Raw genomic sequence first — 13,095 nt, 5'->3', positions numbered from 1 at the left:
GTGCCGATTAATAAAGTTAGCACCACTTTGGGTCAGGTCTGATCTCATTCTGCTGCTCGCAGAACTGATTTAATATTCAACTGAGCTCATTCAGTCCTTGATTGGCAGAGCCTCGGGTTGCTCTAAAGTACTCTCTCTGTCCAGGGCTGGGCTGGGTGTGTTCCCAGGGCATGTAGAGAAGGGGATTTCATGATGATCCAAAATTCAGAGGGAAGTGTGGGGGTAGGAGACAATCAGGGAGGGCAGGCAGGTGGAAGGGGGAGTAGTTCTGTCTGGGGTTGTATCCAGAAAGACAGAGAAGTCAAGACAGCACTCTTAGAAAGCCCCTTCCAGATCCAAGCAGCTTAAAGTGGGCAGGAATAGTTACTGCTACCGAAGGGACTTTAAAGGGGACAGTTACAACTATCTGTAAAGCAAACAGGCAAAAACAAAAGAATCCTCTACTGGCGGCACACGTGCTCAAGTGATCTATGATGGTGAAAATCTCGGATACTATTTGTTAATCTAGAAATACTAGTTGCTAATCTAGAAATACTGTTTGTTAATCTAGAAATACTAGTTGTTAATCTGGAAAGCTTAAGTGGCTCTTCCTACACAGAAGTAACCTTGCTTCAGATGCAAGAAAAAAATGCAAATCATATCTTTAACTTTGAGATCTTTTGTCCCGTAACAGCAAACTGATTTGGGTTTCCATGCTTCTTAGTAACTGAGGCACTTGAATCAAATTCTAGCGCATACAGAAAGACGGAAGGTCTCTCACACAGCTGGGTCTGATCTCGCCAGTGTTCTGCAGCCCGGACCCAGTCTGCTAGAACAGGGAGGGGCCTGTCTCAGGCAGAGCTGCAGCCCATGGATATTCAGCCTTGGATATTTGAACCTTAGTTAAAAAAAATAAAATAATCAGTCTTGTATCTATGCAGCTAGAAAGAGTCTCTTCTGAGGCCATAGGCTAATTTCATTTTCACGATTCTGGTGAAGAGAACACGTCTCAATTCCATCTTCGACTCTAAAAGGTGCCGATGTCAGATATTTTCACAACTCTGAATAAGTCTCCTCACAGGGATGACTACACGTGCAAAAATCCCCATTCGCTTACTCCCTATTTGATTCTCATCCTCAGGAGAATGCTTGCAGATTCTGCACCAATAGTTGGCGTGTCTGCGAAAGGGCTGTTCTGTATTCAGAACGTCGCTTACATAAGGAGAAAGCACACGGAATCCGAACCCACCTAACTTCTTAGCTATACTTTTTGCACATTTGGGTCTCGCTCTTCTCAAAGGAAATCCGCTGAGAAGGTTACAATTAAATGAGAAGAAAAGCACACAAGACAGCATGTAGCTAGAGGAATATACACCGTGCATTACTCACGCTGCTTGCCAATCCATCATCACTGATAAATCATGGCTAGAGAACCAAGCGCAGGATCCATCTCTTCGCGTCTGCTAATAAATAGCTTCTCTCAAGTGTCTCCTGCAGATCTGGGGCCATCTCGGGAGGAAGTGAGAGTGTGCTCAAGTGCAGAAGAAGCTGGGAAATTCTCAAGTCCATGGGGGTCTGGGAACTTTCACAGCAGACCCTGCTATGGCATTCCTGTGATTCCGGCCTCTGGCTAAGCCAAGACCCTGGCCCCCCTGAGCTCCCAGCTACCCTCCTGGTGCAGGTCAATCCCTGCTCTAACATTGCTTGCCCTCCAAGAACACTGCATGGATGGCATGCAAGAGGAGCTGGCTGAAATGCTGCCAGTCCCTGCAAGCAAGCTCACTCTTTCCCTAGAGCACGCTACACCAGCCTCTCTCAGTCTGCTGCTATCTCAGAGAGCCAGAGAGGGAGGGAGGGGCAGAGGCAGGCAGGCAGGCAGGGAGGGGCGTGGTGGAGGGAGGGAGGGAGAGAGAGAGAGAGAGAGAGAGAGAGAGAGAGAGGAGAGGGGAGAGGGGAGAGATGGGAGGGGGAGGGAGGGAAAGAGAGAGAGAGAGAGAGAGAGAGAGAGAGAGAGAGAGAGAGGAGAGGGGAGAGATGGGAGGGGGAGGGAGGGAAAGAGAGAGAGAGAGAGAGAGAGAGAGAGAGAGAGAGAGAGAGCTTTACTGAAAGAGCAGCAGAAAAACACTTGCTGCAACTCTCCTTAACTCACAGTAGCTTGGGAATTTTCTGAAAGAGGCCACAGGAAAACAGACCATCAAAACCAAGTGTTTAAAATCTTTAATCACATACCCATGTACATGTTGAGTCATATGTGTTCAGACAAAGCCAACAGGACCAAGGTTCTGTGCATATGTGTGAGACTCTGTGAGAGAACATTTGTAGACACACAGAACTGTAGGTCCCCAGGGGAGAAAGAGCTACAGGCACAGATTTCATTAGCTGAGTGAGTAGAGGTGGCCAGGCTCACAGTTTAGCTGTCTTAAAATTGTTCAAATGCTGTTGGTAATGGAAATGCTTGCAGGGAAGACAGCCTCCTGCCTCAGACTTTGGACTCTGCTTTCTCTGGCTGGGTTCTCCCCCCTGAAGTAGTTTACATGAAAAAGAGCGCAGAGGCCTAGAGAGGTTACACTGAGATGATTAACTTTACCTGCTGCTCTTCACTGAATGACTATGGCTACTCAGAATGTTTCACCTATCAGCAAGGTACTGAGTATGCCCCCAGGAAAGATTTGCCCTGAGCAGGAACTTGGAGATAGATCTCTCTCTCTCCTCTCTCCTCTCTCCTCTCTCCTCTCTCCTCTCTCCTCTCTCCTCTCTCCTCTCTCCTCTCTCCTCTCTCCTCTCTCCTCTCTCCTCTCTCCTCTCTCCTCTCTCCTCTCTCCTCTCTCCTCTCTCCTCTCTCCTCTCTCCTCTCTCCTCTCTCCTCTCTCCTCTCTCCTCTCTCCTCTCTCCTCTCTCCTCTCTCTTTCTCTGTATGTGTTTTTCAGACAGGAGGAACTGGCACAGGTGGGGACAGAAGGGAGTGTCTTGGTGATCCAGCATAGGGATCATCACAGATTGATTTCCCAGGGGTCTCTACCACTCTCTCTTGCATTACAAGACACCCCCTACCTTGCGTTTCCATGCGTCCTTACAGTACCGCCTTAGCAGCCACTAGTGGCAATGTGTTAGAACTCTGAATCCGTGGACCCTCCCATCCAAATCCTGAGTAGCTTGCAGAGAATGGACTTGGGCCTTTAACAAGCTCTGAGAGTGACCTGCAAGTAGGCTAGAGCTGGTGGACTCTTCTCAGCGTTCAGTGAATGGGTGAATGAAACAGTTCATGGCCAAGGGTGTCTATTGGGACACCTACAGGAATGTGGACATTTAGAAAGGTGCAGACCCCAAAGCTGAGCAGGCATGGTCAAGAGCTGAGAGAGAGAGAGAGAGAGAGAGAGAGAGAGAGAGAGAGAGAGCGCCAGGAGAAGGACAGCATCAGAGTGGATGGGACTGCTGAAGCGCTGATGCGATGGGACTCACAGACACTCGGAGGGCATGTTGTTCCTCCTGTGCTACGGATCGCGTGTTCTCGAAGGCCAATGCATTCAGAGTTTGTTTCTCAGCCTGGTTTCACTGAGAGGTGGCAGATGCTTCAGGCAGGTAGGAGTTGATGGGGGCTTTGATGATTGAGGTGTACCCTCCAGAGGAACTGTGGGGCTCTATCTCCTGCTCTTACTCTTTTCTCTCTGAGCCATGAGGCAAACTGACATCCTCCATCATGCTGTCTCAAGTGATGTATTCTAACACCACAGGTCATGGAGCCACCTGGTCACAGCCTGTGACTTCCACGGCCAGGGGCCACCTCAAGCAACTTCCTCTTTTTACATTAGTTGATTATTAGTTGATTTCAGGGATTTTTGTTACAGTATGGAAAATGAACACGCTGCCTGGAATGCGCTTGCTCCCCAGGCAAATCACCCCGATTTAAGTCACATCCTCTGGAAACCATCCCAACTCTCCTAGAGGTAACTGTGTTACTCTCTTCCTGTTTATATTTCTCGCTGCACACGACTGGTAAACGATTTATGTAGGTCAGATGATCTGTCAGTCATCAATGTATGTCCCAAGTTCTGGCTACAAGTGGACCCTGAATATTAATTTGAAAAGAGAAGCATAAGATAATATCTTAACTTGAGCAGTTGGTGCATGGGTGTTGGCTCCATTATGTGTCTTGAAACTGGGTACCTATCAACGCTCGTGTATTATTTTGCACACTTGATGCTTTTCACGGTAAAGGAAGCATTTGAAGTGAATCCCAATGTCTGGGGTTTGGGAGGGTTGTGACTTAGTGGGAAAGGAAAAATTGCAAAGAGTTCATCTGGGCCAACGGTGGCAGGAAGCCAGTCCTGTCATGCTTTTTGATGGCCGGTGTTTGGGGCCCAAGAACCCATGGTGATCACAAAGCAATGGCCTAACGCTGCTTGATGTGGAAGGAGACTTAAAACGAGTCTCTGGAGAAGACCGAAATAATCAACAGGAAGCGAAATCTCCCATTTGCTCAGTTTAAAGAGATGGAAGGACTCACACGTTAAATGTTGGAAAACAAACATTTAATAACTAAGCAAATGACTGTATGGAGTGGCGAATGGGGGAGAGACTTTAAACACCATTTTATAGTTTATAAAGTAGTCCCTTTGGTACCAACTGGAACCAGGACCACTGATGGGCTGTGATCCAGGAGAGAGAGTCAATGTGTTTGTTCATGGTCCCACAGTCAGCGACAGGATCTGGAGCCCAGATTGCCTCCTACAATGTGCCACATTGTCTACTGGACCAAACATAGACCTTAAATATAAAAATGGCCGATAAACCCGGTAAGACGGAAGGACATGGACCCTGCTGACAGACTTGCTCTGGAAGCACATTGTTCTACTTGCAAACAGCATCCTAGCTTGGAACTAGGAGTCTCCATTTTCTATCTCTAGAAGTAAGGACTGGCCCATCGGATGCCACCAGTGCTCTCCACTCTCCTGTGGGCAGCAGGACCCCAGGAGCCACATACAGTGAACTTGGCAGTGTCCTTCTGGACCTTTCTTCAAGAGAGATGCTGGGCAGTCAGGCTTGTACTCTCAACCTTTAAAAATTCGCTCCAGCTGAAGAAAACTACAGAAAGCAATAGAGAATTGGCCTCCCCCGGTGGCTCTTACACTGTGACCAATGTCAACGACAACAGAAGAGCCAGCATCTAATCTAGCATTTTGACCAGGAAGGAAGAACCCATTTTCATGGCTTTGACACTTTGGTCTCACCAGAAGTATATGTGGAAACTGGAAATTGCTGGTAATGAGTCTTGAACAGAGATGCCAGCAGCTAATGGACTGGACCATGTAAGCTACAGAGAGTCCCCATGGGGTTAAAGAAGCCTTAGTGGAGCCTGCTTGCCTTCTCTCTGTTCAGTTCTCTCTCTTAATCCCGGGTAATCGTCTCCAACAACTCTACCCATACGAGCTCGCGCACGCACGCACGCACGCACTCGCACGCCTAATTCCATATGAGTGTTCGCTTCCAGAGAATCCAACCTGCCACGTCCCAGGTGTGCTTGTCTGTTCAAGACTCATTATCAGCAATTTCCAGTTTCCACACACCTCCGGTGAGTCCAAAGTGTCAGCGCCATGAAAATGGGTTCTTTCTTCCTCCTCAAAATGCTGGGCCAGTGATCTTACCTCCAAACACCTCTCTCATCCCGTAGACATCAGAGGCTATGGAAACCCAGAGCCTTCCGGAGGTGGGAGGGATCTGGAACTCATTCTCCCTCCCATGTGACCGCGTTTTCTAAAAGAGTAACCTTACTTTCATGTAGTTTGGGTGTCCAAAATCTTGTAAGATTTTATTTGAAATGTACATAATTGTTTTTTTAAGGCACTAGTTCTGATATCCCCAAAGCTGTCTCCCATTTGTGACATCTTTCGGCACTCTCGTTGTCCTCAGAAGACACCAGAAAAGTAGAATAGTAACACGGTTCTTAAGACCAATCACTAATTTGGGGGAAATAGATCAACTTGAATACAAAGACAACATCATAATACAGATTAAAGAAGAGATGCCTTACAGGCTAACTTCTGGTTTATTGGACAGCGGGAGCTACACATGGTGATGGAGCTAAGAATCATTTCCAGGAGGAGTTTGGACAAATTATTAGTTCACAGGGCTATCTGAGGTGCATAGTCTTCAAACAAACAAACAAACAAACACAAACAGCCTTCAGTCAAGTGTACCAAGTCCTTAGATTGAAATCTGTTGATCTCTCTTCCTCTCTGTCCCCAACACATAGTAGTGTGTATGAGGAAGGCAGACTCAGAGTATTAGTAGTCAATGTGTCTAATTGTGTATATTCCCCAAGCCATATAAGGTGTTATTCTGACTAATGGGTGAAAGGAATACACTAGTTCTGAAACTCTCGAGCACACACTTTCTATAGCATATATGTATTCGTTCACAAGGAAGAGGGTCTAATGGTTACCAAATAGTCTTGAATTACCAAAAGCCTTTAAAATAAGCATATCTAAATTACCAATACAATTCCACTGTGGGAAGTGCTATCATAGAAAGCCGTAATCATTTAAAAGCATCAGCTAAAATGAACCAAGCACGTTCCGTAAAGATGTAAGGGCTGTGTAAAAAGAAGTTTATATCACTTAATATCCCGCCATGCCACACCTACATAATTTATTTGTGATTAGATTTGCTGATCATTTTTAATCCTTGTTATTTAAAAAAGAATGAACAAATGAACAAATGAAGGCGTGCTATAGAATGATTGACAATTGTCCATATTACCTTGTATATAATTCTTCACTTTCTCAAAACTTCAATTGTTCATTGACACAGACCTAAAGTACACCCAGGTCATTGTATGCAATAGGCAGGCATTGCGGATGTTTACTATAAGCTTGTCTGTCCGTCCGTCCATCCTTCCTTCCTTCCTCCCTCCCTCCCTCCTTCCCTCTCTCCCTTCCTTCCTTCCTTCCTTCCTTCCTTCCTTCCTTCCTTCCTTCCCTCCTTTCTCCTACAACATTTTGTGTTATTGTGAAATAATTACCTTTCCAAAGTTCAGGCATTGTGTAGTTTATCTTTGAGAAGGAAATCAAGGGTTGTCCACTTTAAATTTGACAGTTTCTATGATACTCTTTGTGCCCCATTTTTTTTTAACATTACAAAATGGCGCTGGGCCTGAATACCACTCCCAGTTTAACTGAAAGGGAGGGAGGAGAAAGGGAAGGAAAGGAAAGAGGAAGAAAGGGGTGAAAGAATGGCAGAATGAAGCCATCTGTATGTGCCTCGAGAGGGAAGGAGGGGGATGGGTGGAAAACTACCCCTGTTCAAACATGGTACCAGCCCCACCTTTTCCCCTAGCTGCAGCCCCTGATTTCCTGTCCATGCCCTTACTTGACCCACTTGCTAAAAAGATGCAATAGTTCTGGCGAGTTGATGTTTTATCAAGCAACCCCTAAGGATCTGAGGCCATGGCTGGAGCAGAGTGGGTCTCTCTTCCTTGGGAAGCCCCTGACTTGGCCCCTGGGTGTTGAACACAACCCTTTTGCAGAAAGCCTTGGGCAGTGCTGCCCACAAAGATCCAGACAGACCCAGCAGGTTAGCTGGGGTGAAGGAACAGGCCTGGCAGGAAAATGGGTCCTATCATATCAAATTCCACAGGCGAGCCTCATTGACCTTGGAAAAACCAGCAGATCCTCACAGGGAACACGTACTCAAAGAGTCAGAGGCATGACAGCCACCCTGTAGACAGCCATGAATGAAATGTCAAGTTTTAGAGCCAAGCCCATTGGTTTTCAACATGCCCACCACCACCCAGTTTCCTTTCATGGGCAGGAACCATCCTTCAGAGACAGGCTAGGATGCCCTTGATCTCCACTCTGGCAGATTTAAGAGAGGGTTTTCATCTCTCTCAAAAGAACTGAGGAATCTCTCCCTACAGAGCGAGAACAGACCTCTTTTGTTGAAAACAATCAGACCATCAAACACTTCTTTAAAAAAAAAACTAAAAGGTCAAAACTTCTAATGTTTAGACAGAACTTTATGGGGAAAGGAAGCGCTTTCAAGAACAGAAATGCTAAATTTGGGACACATTAATATCTCAGAAACTCACTTGATATGCATGACGGCTTGACTGTACACGGGGAGTGGCAAGACCTTGGCTCTTCAATAACTATGAGAACTTCATTCCTACTCTGTATGGGAAAATATGTACAATGTCTGTATGTTAAATATGTTCATGAGAAGACATAATACATGAAGAGCTCCGCGTAATTTCCAAAAGACAAATTGGAAACCGTACATGTAAATTTAAAAAAAAAGATTCCATGAGCATTTCTTTCTATTAATATAGGTAGCTTTCCATGGCAATCTCTCAAGGCAAGAGGGACCTGGTACTCACTGCTGCTCCCTGGCCCTAGTCTATGCTGTTTTTCTTTATTTATCTAAAGCCATCTTATCTACAATTATAGCTCTCATAAATTTCAAATCTCCAGTTGGAAGATTTGATGAAAACCTGCAAAACTGACCATTCCTTTCATGTAATGATAAGACAGCAGGTGGAGCTTCTCTCTCACCAGAAAGGCAGAATCTTGTCTGCCTGCCTGTCTAGTGTTTGTTTCTCTAAAGTGCATGTTGTCCTTTGGTTTATAAGATAACTTTATGTGTCACACGACCCTGTTCCTAGAGGATCACACAGACGGGCAGCTGGTGTCCTGTGGGTGTACAGCAGTGTGCTCAGTACCAAAATACCAGGACAGCATGGGTGCACAATCAAGCAGCTGCCGGGACCTAAAGACAGAAGTGTCTCAGAGCCGGATTTAGCAAAAGGCTCAACCACCCTCAGTCTGTGAGTTGATAAAGGACTAGAATTACTTCTGACTGTCAAACGCCTCTAAATTTGGGGCTAATTGTTTATCCTTCAGGTCTCACAGCTCATTTTTATGTGAATTCTCACTACCAGCCTGAATAGCAAGTGTCCTCCATTTAAAAGACGCTCTGTGTTCTCCTGATACCCTGCTAAAGCAGGCTTCTGATTTCCTTTTACATGTAATCGAAGAACAGAAACAAATTTAACCTAACTGCTTCAAGGGAGTCATATAACAAGGAACTCCCACCCACCATTAGGCTAGACTAGGTTCAGAACTCTTACTGGACTGAGAACAAGTAAGTACCACAGAATATAAGTAGTTCTTACACTATGCGGGCCCAGCTCCAAGGGCTGCATAGATACCTATTTACTTCATCTGCCTTCCAGCTTCATGACGTATATAATGTTATTCTCCTTATTCTACAGATAAGCAGAAAGGGACTAAAAGCTATTTCCTTCAGGTCACATAAGTGGCAAAGCCAAGACTTAGTAATCTTAGGGTCCTAAAAGTTGCACCAGACCGTGAGTCATCTCAGACTGTGTCGGAATCTGTCTTTGTCTACGAACCGGGAAAACGGTGGTACCAATCTCCTAAAGTTGTCAGGGTGCCCAGAAAAAGCATCTGACAGTGCCTGCAGCACCACAGTGCCCAGTAACAACTTGATTGTGTTATCACCATCCCTCCCCAGCAGTCTGCCTGCATGGGACTCATCTATGACCCTCGAGAAAAATCTGCAAATTGCTTTGCAGAGTCTGCCTGCCTTTCTGATCTCTGGCATTTGGATCACCAAATCCTGGGTTGGGGAAAATAATGCCTCTTTACTTATTTATCATGGATGGGGCAGCATTTTTTATACCTCTAGCATGCTGCTCCGTTACTAGGGAGCAGATCTCCTGAAGGAAGGAAGTTTCACCTTCATCCTCTCTCTGACTCCTAAGCCTGACACAACACACAATCCGTCACGTTCATATTGAGCACCTTGACACCCGAGGCCCCTGCCCATCGTGACAGAATTCCTTTTCTAATTTGGAGGCTATGTTTTACATTGGCTGAGATCCAGCTATTGCCCTGGTAGAGTCTGAGGGCTACAAGAGGTGCCGTGTCTTGGACCTTCTTCTGAGAGTTTGGAAGGAACCCTAGGTTGGGGTTTGACAAGCTTTTGGCAAGAGTTGGAGGTGTGCTTGGCAGTTTGCTCAAGGCACCGAGCATGTTAATACACATTACACCAGGTGCTATTCATGTGTCACTCACAGCAAACCCAGTTCTCGGCCTATGGCTCGGATTATACAGTGTTACGGGTTTCGGTGCTTTACAGGGAGCCCCAGTTTTTTAACGGGGAAAGCTTAGAATGTGTGTTGAAGGACTCAGTCCTGCAGAGGAACCTTGGTCTCAGGATATGTGCTAAATGACCACTCCGACTATTCCCCAATCAAAGCCAAACTTTCTAAAGCTGCAGAGTGTGGGACAGGTGTCATTCCCACCGCCCTGCCAATCAAGCTCACAGGAATGAGGCCAGTGTCCTAGCGAGACGCTCTCCTTGTGTAGTTCGCCAAGGGAAAGCCAGCAACTTTTATCCTCGAGAATCGCAAACTGGAAGGAATTACTTTGCATGCTCCACATACCCAGAAAGAGACATGGACATGGTCTAGGACACTGGAAACCCCTCATGACCCTAACAAGGGTTGGAGCTCTCTGCATTTCAGTTGATGGCAAGAACTACTCAGCCTCACGAACAAGGGATGCTTTGTTTGTTTGCTTATGTGTGAGCATGTGGTATGTATGTATGTATGTATGGTATGTATGTATGGTATGTATATATGTATGTATGTATGTATGTTATGTATATATGTATGTATGTTATGTATGTATGTATGTATGTATGTATGTATGTATGTATGTGTGTCAGTGTGCTTACTAAGGATTGTAGGTACAGGTTAAAGGACAATTTGCAAAAGTTGGTTCTTTCCTTCCACTATGTAGGCTCTAGAGAATCAGACAGTTCATCAGACCTGGCAGCCTCCTAGGTGTGCAGCTTAAGTCTACAGGGTAGAAAAAAAATACAGTCTACCCAGGGAAGTAAAGATCCTGACTCAGCGGATCCTTAGCCAAATCCAGAAAAAAGCATTTTCCCCATGAGAAAGTAAGTCCTGCATCTTCCAGCTCCTTTACTTTGCAACTTTCTATGGCTACAGCTTCAGTTCCTTCCAGCCATCAACTCTACTTGTTGGAGACCATGAGCAAACAAAACGAGACCTGAGTTCAGTCGCACGTGTCCCCACCCCACCCCAAGGTGAGTCTGAGAGCTCGGTGTACTGACAAGCTATATCCAATGAGAATGGGATTTCCTACGTAGCATTACTGCTGTGTGTTCCAACACCTTGTGTAACTACTAAGCAGAAACAAAATCTGTAACTGAAACTGTTAGGCTCCTCAATCTTTGCTGTACAAACAAGTCTTCTTATCTATAAGTTAGGGATCCATCCACTGGGAATCTAATCAAGTTCACCTGATTTGGAAAAATTAAATCAGACAGAAGGCATAGTTTTTGCCCATAGAATGAGCTAACACAGATTGTATCTGAAGTAGGGATGCTTAAACTATGGGCCACGCCTACACTGCAAATTGAATCTGGAGGTTGTGAGCAAAGTGGCAACAGTATACAGTACTTAGTCAGTACACAGACAGACTATAGTTCTGACCATAAGGTAGTGAACCCAAGGTTTCTAATCATGCTTAGCATGTTACATCATGTGACTACACTGCAGCCTTGGTTCTGAGCTCAGAGCATGTGTGTGTCATGCCATCCACAGTAAGTCTTACCTGAAGCAACTCAGTCCAGGTCTGAGGCATGACATTAGGAATTTCAGTCGGTGTCCTTCCTAGCAGGTGGGTGCTCTGCTCTTACGGGAACACAGTGGTTTAGCTACAGAAAATCATGAATGTTCTCCTACACTCCTCAGGGTGCACGTGAACAATGGGGCTACAAATCTTCAGACTGGGTTGTGTTACAATATAAGGTTTTGGCCTAGAATTAGGACAGAATGTCTAACAACTTTTGAAATGGTCCTAAATGCATTTCTGCCACTCTGTACTGTGTATTTATGTAAAGCATTATTCATGACATTGTTGATTATAAAATCAAAGTATCAATCAACTCCGAAAAGTACTGACCCTGTGTTCTGCAGTATCACTCAGTTGAGATTTACCCTTTTATGCAAAAATAAAGTATACTCATATTATTAGTATGAAAATTTTCTTTCATAAATAATAAAATTATAGAGTATATCAAAACATTTAAAATAAATGTATTGATGATTGGTTATGCAGTAAACATTTGGGCTGCTTACCTGTGTTACATACCTATGCTTTGGGGGTTGTACAAAAAGGTGCTGGACAAAATGTCACGAGTGGAAAAGTGTCAGAGGCCCTGTAAGCTCACCTGCTGCCTTCAGCAATTCATGTAGTAGATCTAGGCTGGCTTAGACTTCTCCATACTCAGAGGGGGTTGGACCTACCCTGATGATGTTTGTACAGTGTCTCTCCAAGGAAGTGCCCATCACATGTGAACACACAGTGCCATCAGGCTAGTGCTTTTGGACTTTTAATATGGGTCAGTGCTAAGGACACCAAGAATCATTCCCCAGCTTGGAGCCTCCACACCTTTCTCTTTAAGCAAGACTAACAGAAACCATTGACTGACAGTAAATTAAGAGATTTGAAATTATAACCGGGACAAGATGCACACAAACTTCTTTTGGGCAGCCTGTCATCTTGTGATGCAAGTGTGATTTTTCTTAAAGGACACCTGCTGACAAGCTGTCTCCCTCCCAACCCACACAAACACAACTTTGCATCTGCTTTTCACCAGCACCCCACACCCTTTACTATGGGGTGCAAAAGATGGAATGGAAGTCAGTAGAAGAAATGTTGGAAGGTAACCAGAGGGGAGGAAGGGAAAAGTAGCCTTGCAGTCTTCCCCAGACCATCTCAGGTTTTGTACTATGAGGAGAATGGGCTGAGACTAGCCTTTCTCAAAGGCAGCTGGGAAATTATTAGAAGTCCTAAGCTGAAAGGAAGAGAAAGAATAATGACTACATTATCAAATGGAAGAGAAAAGCAAAAATCCATGGAGATTTAAATACAGACACAGACACGCACGCACATGAAAAGGTTGGCAGTATCAGTCTTTCTCCCATCTCTTGCTTTCCCCAGCTTTGCTGTGGGTAAGCAGACCCTGATTTGGTCCATTAACTCTATTTTCATCATATTATTCCCT

The 13,095-nt window shown here is 45.1% G+C and overlaps 1 protein-coding gene across 5 annotated transcripts in view; it reads right to left on the bottom strand.

Annotated features, from left to right (window-relative positions):
• Nucleotides 1–13,095, bottom strand: part of Kif26b (kinesin family member 26B) — a 405,645-nt gene that overhangs the window by 139,827 nt on the left and 252,723 nt on the right. The window contains exon 1 of one of the 5 annotated variants that reach the window (XM_039090818.2): nt 1,369–1,815. The exons of the other annotated variants lie outside the window; for them this stretch is intronic. Coding sequence (XP_038946746.1) covers nt 1,369–1,388 — 20 coding nt within the window. The 5' untranslated portion in view covers nt 1,389–1,815. Of the gene's footprint in view, nt 1–1,368; nt 1,816–13,095 lie in introns of those variants that run through there. 5 annotated transcript variants of the gene reach the window in all.

This window comes from Rattus norvegicus, chromosome 13 (assembly GCF_036323735.1).
Source record: "Rattus norvegicus strain BN/NHsdMcwi chromosome 13, GRCr8, whole genome shotgun sequence".
In the NCBI taxonomy this organism is placed as follows: Eukaryota; Metazoa; Chordata; class Mammalia; order Rodentia; family Muridae; genus Rattus; species Rattus norvegicus.
Note: the sequence above shows the minus strand (reverse complement) of the source record. Positions and strands in the feature narration are given on the sequence as shown.